A 16073-nucleotide genomic window follows, 5' to 3' on the forward strand; every position below is an offset into this window, starting at 1 on the left:
CTTGTGAGGGTTATTAGAAAATTATCCCACTGAGATCACTGGAAATATTCTTTCTGATTCAAGCAAAAACTGGAATAACCCACTAGTGACTTTAAAGTTTTCAATCTTTCCAACATTTTATGGTGTATTTAAAATAATATTGGCTTAGGTCTTTGTTATTTATTTAAACTAGGAAAAGATCTTTCAGTGACACTGTTAATCACTACCTATAGAGTATAGCAGAGAGGTCAGACATAAATATTCAGAAACTATAAGCCAGACACTGTAAAAATTATTTTTTACCAAAGAAGCTAATTTACTATAGGGAAATTCAGGGGAAAGTTTAGGGGACTCTGACTACAAAAAGTGTCTGAGGTCAAACTGTGATCCAAAACATCTTAAAATCATGGCTGTAAAGCACACAGACCTTTGCATTCAAAGACATTTTTACACCTCCTCATCGCCATGAAAGTGGGAATGGAGCAAAGCTGCTGTCCTAGTAGTGTTGAGTGGGAGTGAAGCTGGTGGAGCTGCACGATTCCTTCAAGTAGAGCTGTGCTTCCAGACCACTGAGACGGACTAGAAGCAGAGCTGCAGGTGTACCTGCTCAAGTTGCTGACTGCCTCTCTCACGTTCAAGCTACAGAAGTGTTTCTTTTCTTCCTTGTGATGTTTTGTTCTGACAGATGAACAGTGGGTTGTGGTGAGTAGGTGCCTTGAATGGAGAAAGAAAAACTTTCCAGAGAAAGACAAGTAACATTTCTGGAAAAATGTGGTGCACTCACCTAGGATCTGGCAATGAAGATAAGCAACATAAGGATGCTGCTGAACACAGAAGATGACTACATCAGGGAACTTGCAGCTCCCACTGTTCTTCACCCCTGCTTTCAGTTGCCAGGGAGAATGGAGTTGGAATAATGTTGACAGCAGTAACAGGATGACTTGGAACTTGGTACCTGCTATTCAGAAGATGCCAACACCTTGTGAGTGATCCTAGTCATGCAGGCTTGCACGAGCTTTTCTGTTGGGGACTGTGATGACACATGCTTCTTTCCTTGCCTTTTCACATGTGGTAACTCTTTCATGACTATTGAGTTCAAGTTAAGAAATGTTACTGATTGAAAAGTCACTGCTCCAAAGGACATCTCTTCCTAAATGGCATTGCACAATACATCTTATTCATACAATAACACCTACATTTTTAAACAATATGTCTTTGTTATGCATATATTGTTGTGTATGTAGTTATGCAATGATACATATAGAAATATTATGTGCACAATTGTAATTGCACATATTGGCTCAGAATAGTCAAACTTGAAAAAAAAACCACATTTTTACTCTTTTCTAAAATAGCTGTGCTCCTTATTAAGTAAAGGACGGTGTTATTCCTTGGAACTATTAACATTCTTCTGTCTAACAGGAAGAAAAGTATTGATAAGAAAAGGCACACCAGATACCTAAGGGAGATGACATAATTATTATTCATTATTAATGAAGCTATTGCCTCATTCACATGAAATACAGACCACTTAATACTCAATCTCCCTAATCTTCCCATCAATAAATACATTCTCTCTAGAATGGAATATTATATATCCTCACTTGGGACATCTCTTCACATGGAATCCACTAATCAGAAGTTTCAGTTCGGTTTGGCTTTGCTCTGTCTTTAGCTCACTTGGTTTCGTAATCCTGGTGCACATCACATTATGATATTTAGCTCATTAACTCATGCAGCCAAAAAGAATCACAACATTCAGAGCACTTAAGAAAAACATGAACAACAAGAAAACTCAGCCATGTAGGGTTTTCTTCTGCTTGCCAGCTGTTTAGAATGAAAAGAAGCATGCAAAGGTGAATAAGACTGGCTGGAGTTCAGCACAAGAACGTGTTAGCAGAGGAGCTCAGCCACATGGCACGCACTCCCTTTTCAGTTCAACTTCTGCCACATTTTTTGTGGCATGTTTAAAATGTTCATACTGCTAGAAAGAACTGAAGGCTGTTTTTGTAAGATGTTTACATGGCAAGTGATTTCTATTCTGGGCTGTTTTACAAGCCTAAGAACTAGGTATCTGCTCCAGAAGTCCCTTAAATAGGATGGGCAGTACCTCCCAGGGGAACTCTGGAGGGAGCTGCACTGACACTGCACGACCAGGAATATACTCTCCTTCCATGAACACAGCTTAATAAAATACTAGTGTATTCAATAATAATTGATTTGATAGACCATAGACTCAGAGAGGGATGTGATAAAACAGATAATGGCTCAGTGTGTGCCCAGGAAGACAGGCTGACAGGAAGTGACTCATCTGCCCCTTGACTACACAAAGCACTCAAAAAGAAAATTCATCTGTAGGTTAGCCCAGCAGACTGCTACTGCCATAGTGCTTTAAATTCTCCAATCATTGGGCTATTGTAGCACTCAAAAAACATTAAAACTTGTGATCATTTGTGGGGGAAGTTAGTTTATAAAGGGAAAGAAGTTAGCAACGTTCCCTGCCAAAGCACTGATGGGTTCTGTAGCAATGGCAACAGTGAGGGAGTAAATCAACAGCAGGTATAATTTGCTTATTATTGTGAGCTCCTCATTTATCTTGGATGTTCTGAATTCATGCTATGAATCAGAAGTAGTATCACAACAGTAGTATTTCAACTGGTCTGGTAAAGAACAATCTCAGCAGTATCTGCTTTTCCAAATTTATTCTTTGGTAGCTTATCCCTCACACTTGGTTGAATAGGACCTGTTTGCAGACAGCTTGGAAAGGCAGCAGTACTTTTCCTCCAACAGTATAGAGAAGATGGGCCTTTCTGCAAGCTCAGTAGAATGTCCCTGTGCCTCCTTTTCTTTGCTTCTAAATGGGAAATCTCAAAAACCCAGTAAAGAATCACAGTTCCATTTCCTAAAGTAGTATGCTGACTACTTCTAATCAGGGGAGCCTGAAAAGTTTATTTTTTACTGATACACTATCTAGCACATTATCCCACAAAAACTAATCACTGGTGAGACACTATCAAAAATGAGAAATTCACTCTACCTAAATTCTACAGTCTGTGTTTGGATTTAGCTGCCTAAAAAACATGTCTGAGTGGCAGACAGTGACCCAACCATGCTCTTTCCAGAAAGTCTGGAAAGTCTCCAGGGCATTATCAAACTTGTCCTAATGTGCTTAAACATATCATTTTTAGGGTTGGAAGTTTGGCTAGTAAAGACAGTAGCTATGTTCTGGCTTTGCACTGGCCAGCCAGTAACATCCATCAAACCTGAAAACTAGGAAAGAGGATTTCTGACTGTAAAAGAGATCACCATGCAAGCGGCTGATGCAAAAAGTTCAAGTAGGAAGACCATCACAAATGTTCATGGGTCCAGAATTCTTGATCCCTCTTTCAGGGCAGACACAGTGGCCCATAGGATAAGTCTGACTCTCATGGGCAATTGGTCATGGGTGCACATCAACCTCACCCTGGCATAGGAGTGAGGAGGAACATGATAGAGTGGCTCTGTGCTCTGGGAGGGAGGTGGATGAATTCCACTTGTTTTGGTCGATGGCCCATTTTCAGTGGAAGAACTACCACACAATCAGTCTGGACAGCAATGTTTGTGTCATCCTGCTGAACTCTGAACAGTAAGCCAACACTACCCTTAGTGTTCTCATAATTTCACTGTACCACTCTGATGTACTTGGGCCTCACATTCCCTCAGTTCTCTTAAATTCTGCAGTATTTTAACTCACTTGGTTTCAAATGAACTACTTCTAAGCAAATCAAGAGAGAATCAGAACTTTCTGCTAGCAAGTCTCCCAAGGGATTTGCTGTGCAGTAAGCAACCACTCCATGCTCTGTTTACCTTGCAGGTTACAACAAGAATATTCTGCGGAGAATTCAAACACAGAAGAAACACACCAAGCAAGTCACTAGAAGAAAATTAAGGCTTACCTTTCTCTGTAAATGTGGAATGCATTAGTAGATTAACTTCCCTTTAGACAAATGTATGGCACAAGATGCAGCATGCTACAGAAGACAAACTACAGATCAGATGCAGTAAAACTCTAATAATAATTAAAATATCCAAGTAAACATTATCTGACTCAGAACCCAGCTACACTAGGGAAGCTCTTCACTGTGCTGCTAGGTTTGAAGTGTAGTTTATCTGTCAGGGCTTAATGCCTGCATTAAAGTTACCCTGGTTACTGACAACTCCCATTCAATCACCTGAAATTCATTGTCTCTGCAGTGGGGAACTGTGTGTTTATTACAGAGATGATAAAATGAGTTTTGATAAAATGATCCAGAACAGAGACACAGATATCTAAACCAGTGTATTTAAAACTGAAAGTAAAAATCAGAAACCAAAAGCTCTCAATCTGTGTTTTCAACATCAGCTGTGTGACAAATCAAAGATGAAGCAAAGTTTTCATGATATTCATAATACAGAAACATTTACCATAGCATGATAATAGATCACGATATTGGTAATGCTGAGGCATTATGAGACAAATATGCTGAGACAAATTGCACATACAGATGAACAAAATATAACGACATAGCTTGAGTGCCATAATTTTTCTAAAGTGGCACAGTCACTTGGAAGGACAATTAAGACTGCTCCTCTGCAAGATCACTCACTCTGGACACACGAACATAGCTATACAAGTCTTTAGGGTTCATCAGTTTAATCAAAACAGTGAATTGAAATAAACAGCCTTGGGAAGAGTTGAGAAAACTAAAAGCCAAATTAGGCCTGCAGCACACACAGTTCTTGCTTACGTAAAGTATATGGGCTTAAAGAAAGGTGTTCACAGGCCCAGGATGGTTCTATTAAATGATTTGAAAACCATGGATACAAGTGATAGAAGGGTGAAGATTCAGAAGAATTGCATGTTAAATAATTGGGAGGATAGAAATTTTACGTGCTTGGATTTTTCCTAACCTCTTTATCCCAATCAAAATCTAATGTAGCATCATCCAGCTCTGCTATGGAGAAGAGAGATGTCTTTGTGACCACGCTGGCTGTACTAGAATTTCCAAATGCAAAACTCTTCCTTTTGCTAGGATTGCTCACGTGCACCTGCAGCCACGGGCTGTGGTTTTCCTTGCTGGTGTCATTCTTAACAGCAGGTGAGGTTTCTGATTTTGCCTCAGGACGTGATACAAAGGAGAAGGTGGACAGCTTAGCTAATGTGCTGGAGCGCACCTTCCCTGTGCTTGGAGCACCCAGCTTCTCCTCTGCCTCCCCTTTCTTCTCAGTGGGTGGAGGTGGCACAGCATCAAAACTGACATCAGAACATATTGCTGCGCTTGCTCTGGTCTCTGTCCCTAAGGCCTGACTCTGCTGCTCTTCTACCCCTTTATTATCAATTGATCCTTTTTCCAAACTACCTTTTCCTAAGCCAGTCAATGTTATCTTGCTTTTCTCAGGTGGGCAGCATTCTTCTGGAAGCTGCTCTCCCTGGAGCTGCTCTCCTGGCTTAAAAATAGTCTCACTTGGTAAATGAGAAAATTCTTCATTTGTCTTCTCTGAAGAATGACCAAGCTTTGTCCTTGGTCTGAAAGAAAATTTAGCTAGTTTAGCAGCTGGGGGACTTTCACTTTCTTGCTCATGGGAACTCATGACCTTTGTTTCCTTCACTACTTGATCTTTATTTCTTTTTCTTGTGGAAACTGCTGTGCTTTTTGCTGCTACTGATGTGCTGTTCTCTTCTCCTAGCACAGAATCTGCATCACTTGAGAGATCTGCCAGGCCAGAGGCAGGTAATACAGAAGGAAGGGCCTTTGCCTCAGGGTCCTGGGTACTTGTAAAGAATCCATATGACTTCTCCCTGTGCAGCCTCTTCCAGCTTCTAGAAGCATGTTGTCTAATTACTGAATCCTGCACACTAGCACTTGGTGCAGGCTCTGCAATATTATCTTCTGAGGAAGAACAGTTGTGTTCTTCAGTCCTTTTCCTCCTTAACTTGGAAACTTTGTCCTTTTGGTTCAGAGGAGCATGCAGATTCACAGCTGCTGGTGACTCTCTTATTCCATTTTGCTTCCTTGGTATTGAAGCAGAGCTTTCTTCTGAACTTGAAGTTTTTGAAGCCAAATTATTTGGAGATATCTTGGGCACATGACACTTCCCCTGAGAATTTTCTTCAGCATCAATGCTGTTATCTTCCATGCTGTCAAACCATGCCAGGCTGCTTGTATTTTTGTTACTAGCATGTGCCGGGTTGCACAAGGGTTCTAGATGAATATTCCCTTCACTGCTGCCTTCGAGCAAAGGTGTCTGTGGCCCAGACTTATCTCCTTCTTGACTTGAAGGTTCTGACTGAGACTTTTCCTTTGACTGCCCAAATGCATCCTCATTTGAGCACCTTGTGGTAGTACTGAAATTTGTTTCTTCAGGCTGCTGCTGGCATGAATTTTCCCTTTGCAATCTACACAATGGAAAAAACCCAAAATAGTAAATTAATTTTCTTCTTTTTTTTTTTTTTCATTGCATTAGTGATAAATAATATGCATGACTGGTTGAAAGCTACAAATAATGTAGGTCACAAAATATATTATTAAGTTTCACATACAGCTCTGAAAGCTGGCGTTGCAGTCTGTGATCTTTCAGCACCTTTGACAGTAAGTGGCAGAATTTCGTGTCCCCAGTAGAAGGCAGGCAGATGGACAGAGAAAGCAACCTAAGCCTAAACTACATTTCCTTGGGAAACCAAACAGAAAAAAATAAAAATGGCACAAAAACTTACAATCATTGCTAGAGTCCCTTACAGGTTTTACAGATTCTGTAAGTCTATCTTCTAGAACAGGAACCTAATGAAATCTTATCCTGAGCCAGGTAACGTCTCACATGAGTTATTGGAATGGAAAACCTGGGTATTACTTGGAACAGTGGTTGTTTTTGAGTTTCTCTCATAATCACTGTATACTCAACATGGCAAAAACATGATAGAATGAAAGCATCTCAAATCACTTATAAATCTTAATTATCACTGTCTGTGGCTATCAGCATTATCAAAGCCCTCCAAAACAACAGAGGTGCTTGAGTGAGGGTTTCCTCCAATCTCAGAATAGCTGATGTTCCATTTATTGTACCTAAACACGTATTTTCCAAGGCAGACAGCAATCTGGTTTTTGCTAAACAGTTTCTTTGCTCTGGGAGAGATATAACATGTATAGACATGTTTAGAATAATTACTATAATTGTTTACTAACATGTATATTCTTAAATTTTTAAATGGGAGGTGGCAGAAACTATATGACTCACCAGGAAGGGATGAGATATATGATACATGCTTGTTTTATTGAAATATAGTTATGGGGGAATGCATGGAATAAATCTTGCAATACAGAATGGGTTGTTTTAAAAAGGACATTAATTTAGCACTTCCTGTTTAAGAGAGAGAAGAAGAAATGAGCTTAATTTGCAGCAGAGGCCATTTGGTGGGATATTCAGAAAACCTTTATGGGCACTGGGTGGAGCTGTCATGGAAGAGACTACAGAATGGCAACAGAAAATCCTCATCATTAGAAAGCTTCAGAGCAGATAATGAGAGCTCCTGCCAGGAAGGTCAAACACAGCCTTGATCCTCTCTTTGCGTTTGATCTCCCATCCCATCCTGCATTTCTATGACCCCTATGAATTATCTCTGTTTTAAAACTAGCTTTTGTCTGTCTGTTGAAGATATCTTGCTTTCATCTGTTTCTGTTGACTCTGTGGTTATTTAACACATCATTACTATAATTTACAAAATAAGTCTCAAAAATATTCAAAGTGAATTCTCCCAGCTGTTTCCATTAATTTTAACAAAATTAATATTTTTATCTTCCTTTAACAGAAAGGAAAAACAAGTTTCTTTAAAGCTTAATCTCATTTGAGGAAGAAAATGTGGGGTTTTTGTTTGATTTTAGTTTTATTTCCTTCCACTTCTAGGGTTTTTCTCTGAGGTTAAAATTTAAAAGTTTTCATTAAAAGTTTTCTATTAATACCAAGAAATAGGTTTCCCAAAGGTTATTGCAGTGAGCTGAAAAATAGAGATGCAACAGTGAAAAGTACAGCACGTAAAATAGAGAAATCACCCAAAAGAACAGAAATTTGATTCAGGCTTACATTTTCCATTAACAGAAAGGGAAGGATCCTGACAAGCCCAATAAAAAAGGTGGATTAAAAAATCATGAAGCAGATCTGCTGTATTTTACCAAACAAGTAGAAAAAGTTGTATAAAATTATTTGCTCAGCTACATATTCTAGTATTTTGACTCTAAGAAGCACTTTTGAAACTTATCTGAGCATAATATTGAGATATGAGTTGGGAAATCATTAAAATATTTGTAAATTCTATAACCCAGAGGCAAAAGTGATCTTGTGATGATCTCTGAATGCATTTTAAAACAATCTCCCTGATTATCCATGTCCTGTAAAGGAGTCCCTTGCAGATAATATTGTGAAACAAATTCTGTTTCCCTTCTGAATTAGTTTGCTACTTTGTGTACTACCACCTGTCAAGTCTTTGCAGCTCTTTGTGCAGAAGATCTCTCAGCTCCAGCCGCTCCAGTATGATTTCACACTGTGTTCGGTACTGCTCCATTGGATTTTCTGGAAATGAAGTGTGTAAGGCATTGATGCCTCCAAGAAGTGCACCCCCCTATGGCACCAAGGAGATTAAAAAAAAATAAATAGGAAATTACCTTTATTATTAAACACCAAATTTAAACAACAGAGACATGTTAACTGAAATTCTCCCTTAGATATTTTAAAGCTTAAGGTAGCAAATATTTGCTAACTGTATCCACACAAATAATCCTATTACATCTGATCACATGGTCAAAATTGTCATAAACATAAAGCAATTACATGATCAAGCCTGCAGTTTAGTCATACTTGTTTATTTCTATTGACACATGGAATGGGAAGTCCACCTAAAGCTTGAGAACATCATGACTGAAAATGAAAATTAAGATTGAAAATATTTTCCAAATATCTTGTAAAAATTGTGCCCATGTGAGGAATTTTTTTAACGGAAGAAGTTCTGACTGCTAGAAGTTTTAATCAGGTTTTCCTAATTTCTTAAAGGAAAAGACCTGGATATTAAGACTTGTCGACACAGTGTAAACTATTGGGCAGAAATATTTCTGAATAGCATTTTAAGAGTAACTTACTATTTGTGAATAATTCCAGTGAATTGTAATTGATTTTAATCTGGCACAGTTTTTGCTGTACCTTATAAAAATGAAGTCCATTTTTACTGGGAAAAGAGCATCTGCTCAGTGATTTGTTCTACAACAAATAATCTAGAATAGCTCTGTAGTTAATTGCTCTCTGAAATAAAACACCTCACACCACAAACCCTCTATTTTGCCACAGAGTAGTTAGCATTTACCATTCCTGTCTAATCTATAAAGCTCAGTAGGTAATAAACAAAATATTGAGCAAAACACTGACAAAAGATAGTTGCTTTCAGACTGAGTACTGTCAACATGACCTAGGGACCCAATGGAAAAAAAGAAGACTGCATGGTGGTATATCCTGAGGTATACAGCCATGGGCTACAAAAATGTGTTGCCCTCACTGACATTTCAGTCCTTTGCTTGCCCATCACAAGGAGCTTCTTTTAAATACTATGTGTGCATGTGAACTTCTAAGTGAACTGAAGACATCTGTGAAGATTAATTCCTGTGCTGCAGCTCATGTCTCTGAGATACCTGCCCCTCTGGGATTCTGAGATATCATTTTGAGTAGAGGAAGGAAACCATATGACAAAACCACTGAAAACTGAGGGCAGAGGATCTTAAACAGAGAAAGCATTGCAAGAAAAGTTAGTGGAAAGGTGTAAAATGCCTAGGGATGGAAAGACAAATTATAAAAAGGAGTAAAAGGAAAGAGATTGGAAAGAGAATAAACCAAAGATGGAAACATGACCAAGAGAAGGAGGGAGATGATGCCAGCAATAGAAAATGAGGCAAAGAAACGATCAAGCCGGGGGGTTTGGAATATGCTCACAAAAACAAAGTAGGAAAGAGAAATATAAAGGTGAATTAGAGGGCAAAACAAAACAAAAAACTCCAATGAATTTGGTTGATGATAAAAATGTGATAGTCTTCCTTCCCAAGAGAGCTCACAAGAAATACCCAGTCACAGAAGAATTGTGAACTTCGATTTTATACTGGCAAGAACATGACTTATTGTAGAAGTTGCAAAGACAGTGGCAAAGAGAGAGTTTGCTGAGCTAAAAGGTGGCAACCAGTCCTTCCAGAATGACATTGCCACTTCCTCATTTACAACTTCATTCTAGAGACTGACAATTAATCAACAAACAAAGGATGCATCTGTACAAAATGTTGTGGGTTTTTTTTTCCAGAGGAGGAATCTGTTTCTGAAAATAAATTTTGCATGCTACTTCTATATTTTTTTAATAAAACAAATAAACAACTTCCTTCAAAAATAAACTACTTGAGTGATTTTTCATACTTATCAGAAGGAAAGCAAAATCTGACCTTAAATAGCAAATCTCAAATTTGCATTTTCCTAGCAAAAATGAACATGTTTGCCTACTTGCTCTTAAGAAGCTAAGAGCGGAGCAAAGATGGTAATCATACCAAATACCTCCAGGTAATCTTCTGCAGTCATAATTCGGGCAAATTTCTCACTGACTCTTATTAGACAAAAACTTGTTACACCATGCAGTGGGTTCAACCTGCCCAGGTCAACCTGCAGCCCTCGAGGGCAAGACAGTATAAAAATGAAACAGTGGCCCACAGTTGAAACAATTCTTTTACATTTACCTGTCCTGATCAGGTAGAGAGACACACAGGGGATACATTCATTATTATTATTATTATTATTATTATATACATAAGTTTCACTTTTTGATCTGTTACCAAAAAAAAAAAAAAATCAGTATTGCAGAGTTCTTATATTCAAAACCATATTAATTTGAAACCACGGTCCCATCAATTTTCCATCCAGTTAATTACAGGCTTAATTACAGCTAATGAAGACTAATGTGGTATCTTCTGCAGTTTCAACAGCTTCATATTTTAACTTTGATGCAGTGCTGTCATTGAAAAGCTGAGTTCTTCAAAACAGTGCAAGATGAAGTGCAGCAGACAGTGAAATAATTTTCCTACTTAATAAGGTCAGGCCCTGTAGTATTTTTGAGATAAATTCCATTTGTAACGTTGTGCAATAGATTATCTGTGGCACAAACTGCAATTATCTCTCAACCCTCACTGAAAGGAAAGGGGAGATCACAAGTGCCTACCTGCCATGACTTGTGCATCTATCCTGAAGAGCTTTGTCTCAAAAAAAGGAGAATATCAACTTCCACAAAGGTCTTTCTGGCCTATCGAACTAATAGGCACTCTGTAAAACTGTTTTAATTTGAAAATATTCAAATCAACCTATAGAGGAATATAGGAAATGCCATTTTGGATCAGTCAGCTGAGTAGAGGAGAACACCATCTCTGACAGAGCCAAACACAAACATTTCAGATATGCTAAAAACCCCCATATATAAAACTTTGGATAATCTGCTTATGGTAATTTTTGTCCTACTCCAAAGCCTGAAGATTTATTTATTTTAAAAATATTCTGTCTGAAGTAATAGTCTCCACATCATTTTCCATATTTCTACTAAAAAAAACCCTTCTTCAGATTCACGTTTCTTTTACTAATTCTAAATGTGCTGCTTTTTCAACATCCTAATAACAATATTGCAGTAAACTAAAATCTAACCCTTTACATTTTTTCAATGCCCTTTTGCATAGAAACATTACATAAATCCATGTGATAACTGGAATGCATGATTTACAGACCAACCAAAATTTTGGAATTTTAAGGTTTCTAAGAATAAAATTTGTCTTCTAAGTGTTCTGAGTTTTACTATTACCAAAATAGTTTAAAATTATTTAATGGCAAAATAAATTGTAAATCTAGGAAACTGCTGAACTTGCTCCAAAGAATGATTTGGTTGTCTCATACCTAATTAATGAGTGACTATATAAGATCATGGAGTAAAACCTATCAGAGGCTATTAAACACAGTGATATATACACAATTTCTGCCTCAAAATGTCTTTAAAATGTCTTTAGAACCAAAAGCCAACAGTGTGCCAAAACTTCACTTAGACTGCATAGCCTAGAAAAAGGGTAGCAGGCCCTTATCCTAACCCAGATTTTTCAGTATAATCTCTGTTTAAGGATTTTAACAATCAAGATGAACTAAAAAAGACTTGTCAAGGTCTCTGATTGCCTACTTTGCATGAACCCATAAAATCCTTTCCAAAGAGAAGAAGGGAGCTGGCACATGTCTACATGTAAAACTCAATCCCTTAAATGTGGTATTGCAGCAATGGCAATGTCTTCAGGAAACCTTACCTGCATAGAAGATTCCATCACTGACACTACAGTTACAGCATCTTCCAAAGTCACAGTATCCCTAAACATCAAGCGGGCATGAGCTATCAAACATAAATGGGTGCAAGTGTTACCAAAGTCAAAAAACAATTTTTTGGTTTTTTTTTACTACAAGGAACAAGATATTCAAATTTCTTCAGCCCTCAAACACTCATGCATGGGCATAACTTAAAAATAAATACAACGATTTTGATTTCAATGTCAGTTTCAACAGAAACTGGAAGGATTTATTTTTCTAGTGAACAATGGGGTATAATTTTCAAATTGCAGTTACAGTGACAGAATAAAGATGCTTAAAATTCTGCAGTTAAAAAATGTAAAGGGCTGGATATCACAACAGGTGTGATATATAACAACCTTATCAACATGGGCGTATGTGATCACCATAGAGTGAAAAATAAGGTCAAACTTTCATCGCAGGTCAGAAAAAAATTTATTCCTCTACCTGGTCTGTGTCAGAGATTTGGTATTATTTAAAATGCTTTTCTCTACAATAGCTTTATTTTTTTTCTTCATTCTCTTTCTTCCTTAAGCAGAATAAAAGTGATTTTTGTAAAGATTTATAATGCGAATAATTTACCACATGAAGCCTTTTTCCTAATTGGCCATGGAAGCACACTCAGTTCTTATTCAGCAATAGAAACAGACAGGTTAGTTAATACCATCTAAATAATACTTTGAAAGAACAAAATCCTACTAAAAGCCCCAATCTCATGAACTGATAAGAAGGGAAGAAACACTAAATGGGAAAATTACATGTGAATCTTGAAAAATTAGGAATGTCTTTTACTTTAATGGAGAATGTATTTCCCTCAAAATAGAGAACAAAACACAAATATCTAAGGTAGGAGGCACTACTCTTCCATTTATGCTTGCTATACAAAATAAACATCCTTTTAAATTCATCCTGAAAATATTGAGATGCCATTTTATAAAATGAAACCATTTTACAAAATAAAATAAGCAGAGACTTATGGCTTCCTTCGAATTCATTTTTTATAAATGAAATATGACTTGAACTCAGAGTTGGAAATTTTTGAATTGTATGGCAAAATATGGGCTTGACAACTAATACTTCACGAAACAAAAAATATGTTATCTTTTATGTGATATTAATTTCAGGATTATTAATACTTATAAAAAATGCTTATTTTGTTATATTAATTTCAGAGCAGAAGCAAATATTTGCCTCAAATAGAACGAAGTAAATCCTGAGATTCCCTCTCATAAAGACACATAATTTCTGAGATTTTTCTCTTGAATGTGACTTCTTCCAGAGGTTTTAATATTTATTATATACATGAGAATGTCAAAATTAAAACTGGTTTTTACAGTCTAAATGAAACATCCTTTCTCACACTCAAAATCTCCAACCCCGAGGTTCTTTAGATGAGGAGGATAAAACAAAATCATACAAGAATCACCTCTCCCTACCTCCACGGAAAAGCTGCTGCTCTGCTTACTGGCTATAATTATACTGTTCTACTCCTTTCATAAAGGTTAATTGTTAGCCTAAAAATAGAAATGCCAAGGCCTTACCTTCTGCAAGGCGTATCAGGCTCTCCAGCAGGCGGATGGTGGTGCGGGCAGCGTTCCTGCAGTCACTCTGACGCTGCATCTGATAGTAGCGAACAAGGATCAGGTTGCTCTCGTCAGACAATTTTGGCTGAATGCTTTTTATAAGGCAGAAGTAGGTCTTCATCCTTTCCATGCTCCACAGCTTCTCTGATTTGCTTGGGCAGCCTGCATTACAACACCCTTGTCAGTAATTCTATAACAACAGGCATCAAACTTCTTCCTAAGAACTCCTGCTAGACAGCTGACTATGAAAAATACATTACTGTATTTCTGGGGCACACTGGCTGGCTGTCTGTACACCAGTCCTCAAGGACTTGGTCAGATTCCAGTGCAGAATTTTACACACCACCCAATCCCTCCCCTATCAAAATCCACAGTAAAGCCTCCAGTAATTTCTAGAGAACTGCTGTCAGCCTCACTGCCCACCAGATGGTACAGGCAGTGCCAAGTGCTCAGGAGCTCCTTAAAATGACAGATGCTACATGAGTGTATGCACATCCTCTGGCTGTTTTACCTACTCTGTTGGAGCCAAGAGCTACCTGCCATATTCTGAACATTTTTTGTAGGGAAACATTTTGGAAAGGAAAGGAAGCTAGCTGAAGAAGCTCCCTCTAACCACTTCTTCTGTAAAGGGGACTGAAGCCATGTTCCATGATGTGGATGGGGAAGGGGCTGGTCAGAATCAAATCACACTGCCTTCCCTCATTCCAGAGCACAAAGCTCCACATGGGGAATGGTATTGCTCATTCTTTGAGCCCTGCAGCACATGCATCTCTGAGCTATTCTGCCTGAATCAAGTTTCTGATTAATAGTACAATTACAAGGCATGTAGGACCTGCAGATCAAACACCGTAAAGGTCTGAGATGGAAACAATCCACTTACTGAGCAGCCTGGGCTGAAATCTCTTCTAAATGATCCCAGAGTAAAAGTAGAGGGTTCTCAGCTCACCCCTCTTAATTAATTAGTGATCTACTTGAAGAGCAACCATACAGCAGAAAACCACCATGACAAAAATAAAAACACTGATTAATTTGAAAGATTCAAGAATAGTAAACTAAAAAATGGAGAAAAATTTAAAAAACAAACAAAAAAACCTCCAAACAAACAAGCAACAAAACCAGAAACCAACCAACCAAAAAAAAAAAAAAAAAAACCACTCCACAAAAACTCCAACCCAGCCTTCTGATTTAAAAATACTACTCTTACCTTTATTTTGCAAGATGAAGGATGAAATTATGTGGTCCCATTCCTCATTCTTTGTATCTAACAGTACTAAAACCAGGTCAAATCTGCTCAGCAGGGGACTGCCAAGAGCTATGTTGACAGAGACAGACTCATTGGGGTCATAATGGCCTTTAGGGTTTGTTGCTGCCAGGATGGTTGTCCTCGTGCTAAGCTTGCACACCAAGCTAGAGAAAGGTATGGTGAACATTATGGTTGAATTAAATTGGAGAGGGAAAAGGATTCCAAAGCTTTTAAAAACTTTTGTGGTTTTATCCTATAAAGAGCCCATCTTATCTTGAAAGACCATAAGAGCTAAACAATGTACACAATTATTGTATTAATATTTATTATATGTACAGCACTTTTCAGTCAGAGAATAGCAACTAGACAGACAGTGATCTGGATACCAAAAGGCACCAACCAACATTGCCACAAATAATCTCTTTGTACAGCTAGATCCTTAAATAGTGAAAACCAACACTACTTTTCAGAAATAAATATTGCATTGCAGGATTGTACAATATACTAACACTTTTGAATGCTGGAAAGCAACACTTTTGCTTAATTCATATTTTAAGACAGCAAAATAAAACGTGACATGAATGTATGTTTTGTTCCTGTGTATAAACAAGAATATGAATCCAAGTTAGCAGTGATGGCAGCCATACCAACTGAAACAGCCATTTTCCACTCTTAACCATGATGTCCTAGCATGTGCTTGTAGATGTGGGGAGAGATTATTTTTACTCTAGTAGTCCAAATGCACTTCTTTTGGGTAAGGCAGCAGCAGAAGCATTCTAACTTTGGTTTGTCACTGAGCTATTTCTAGCCAGCTCCTGAGTAACTGCTGCCTCACGTCCAAAGTTCTTCTGTAACTGGGAGGAAGGACCACA

At 37.9% G+C, this 16073-nt stretch overlaps 1 protein-coding gene across 3 annotated transcripts in view; it reads right to left on the reverse strand.

The window, feature by feature from the left end:
• Positions 1 to 4284: 4284 nt before the first annotated feature.
• MCM9 (minichromosome maintenance 9 homologous recombination repair factor) overlaps positions 4285 to 16073 on the reverse strand; it is a 47190-nt gene continuing 35401 nt past the window's right edge. For 2 of the 3 annotated variants that reach the window (XM_063151074.1, XM_063151073.1), the window contains exons 8-12: positions 15163 to 15365; positions 13917 to 14120; positions 12339 to 12421; positions 8463 to 8608; positions 4285 to 6394 (exon numbers count right to left, since the gene is read on the reverse strand). In XM_063151074.1, the coding sequence (XP_063007144.1) occupies positions 4885 to 6394; positions 8463 to 8608; positions 12339 to 12421; positions 13917 to 14120; positions 15163 to 15365 (2146 nt within the window). In that variant the 3' untranslated portion in view covers positions 4285 to 4884. The remainder of the gene's footprint in view (positions 6395 to 8462; positions 8609 to 12338; positions 12422 to 13916; positions 14121 to 15162; positions 15366 to 16073) is intronic. The other variant, XR_010027089.1, reaches the window with a different exon arrangement.

The sequence above is a fragment of the Melospiza melodia genome, chromosome 3 (assembly GCF_035770615.1).
Source record: "Melospiza melodia melodia isolate bMelMel2 chromosome 3, bMelMel2.pri, whole genome shotgun sequence".
In the NCBI taxonomy this organism is placed as follows: domain Eukaryota; kingdom Metazoa; phylum Chordata; class Aves; order Passeriformes; family Passerellidae; genus Melospiza; species Melospiza melodia.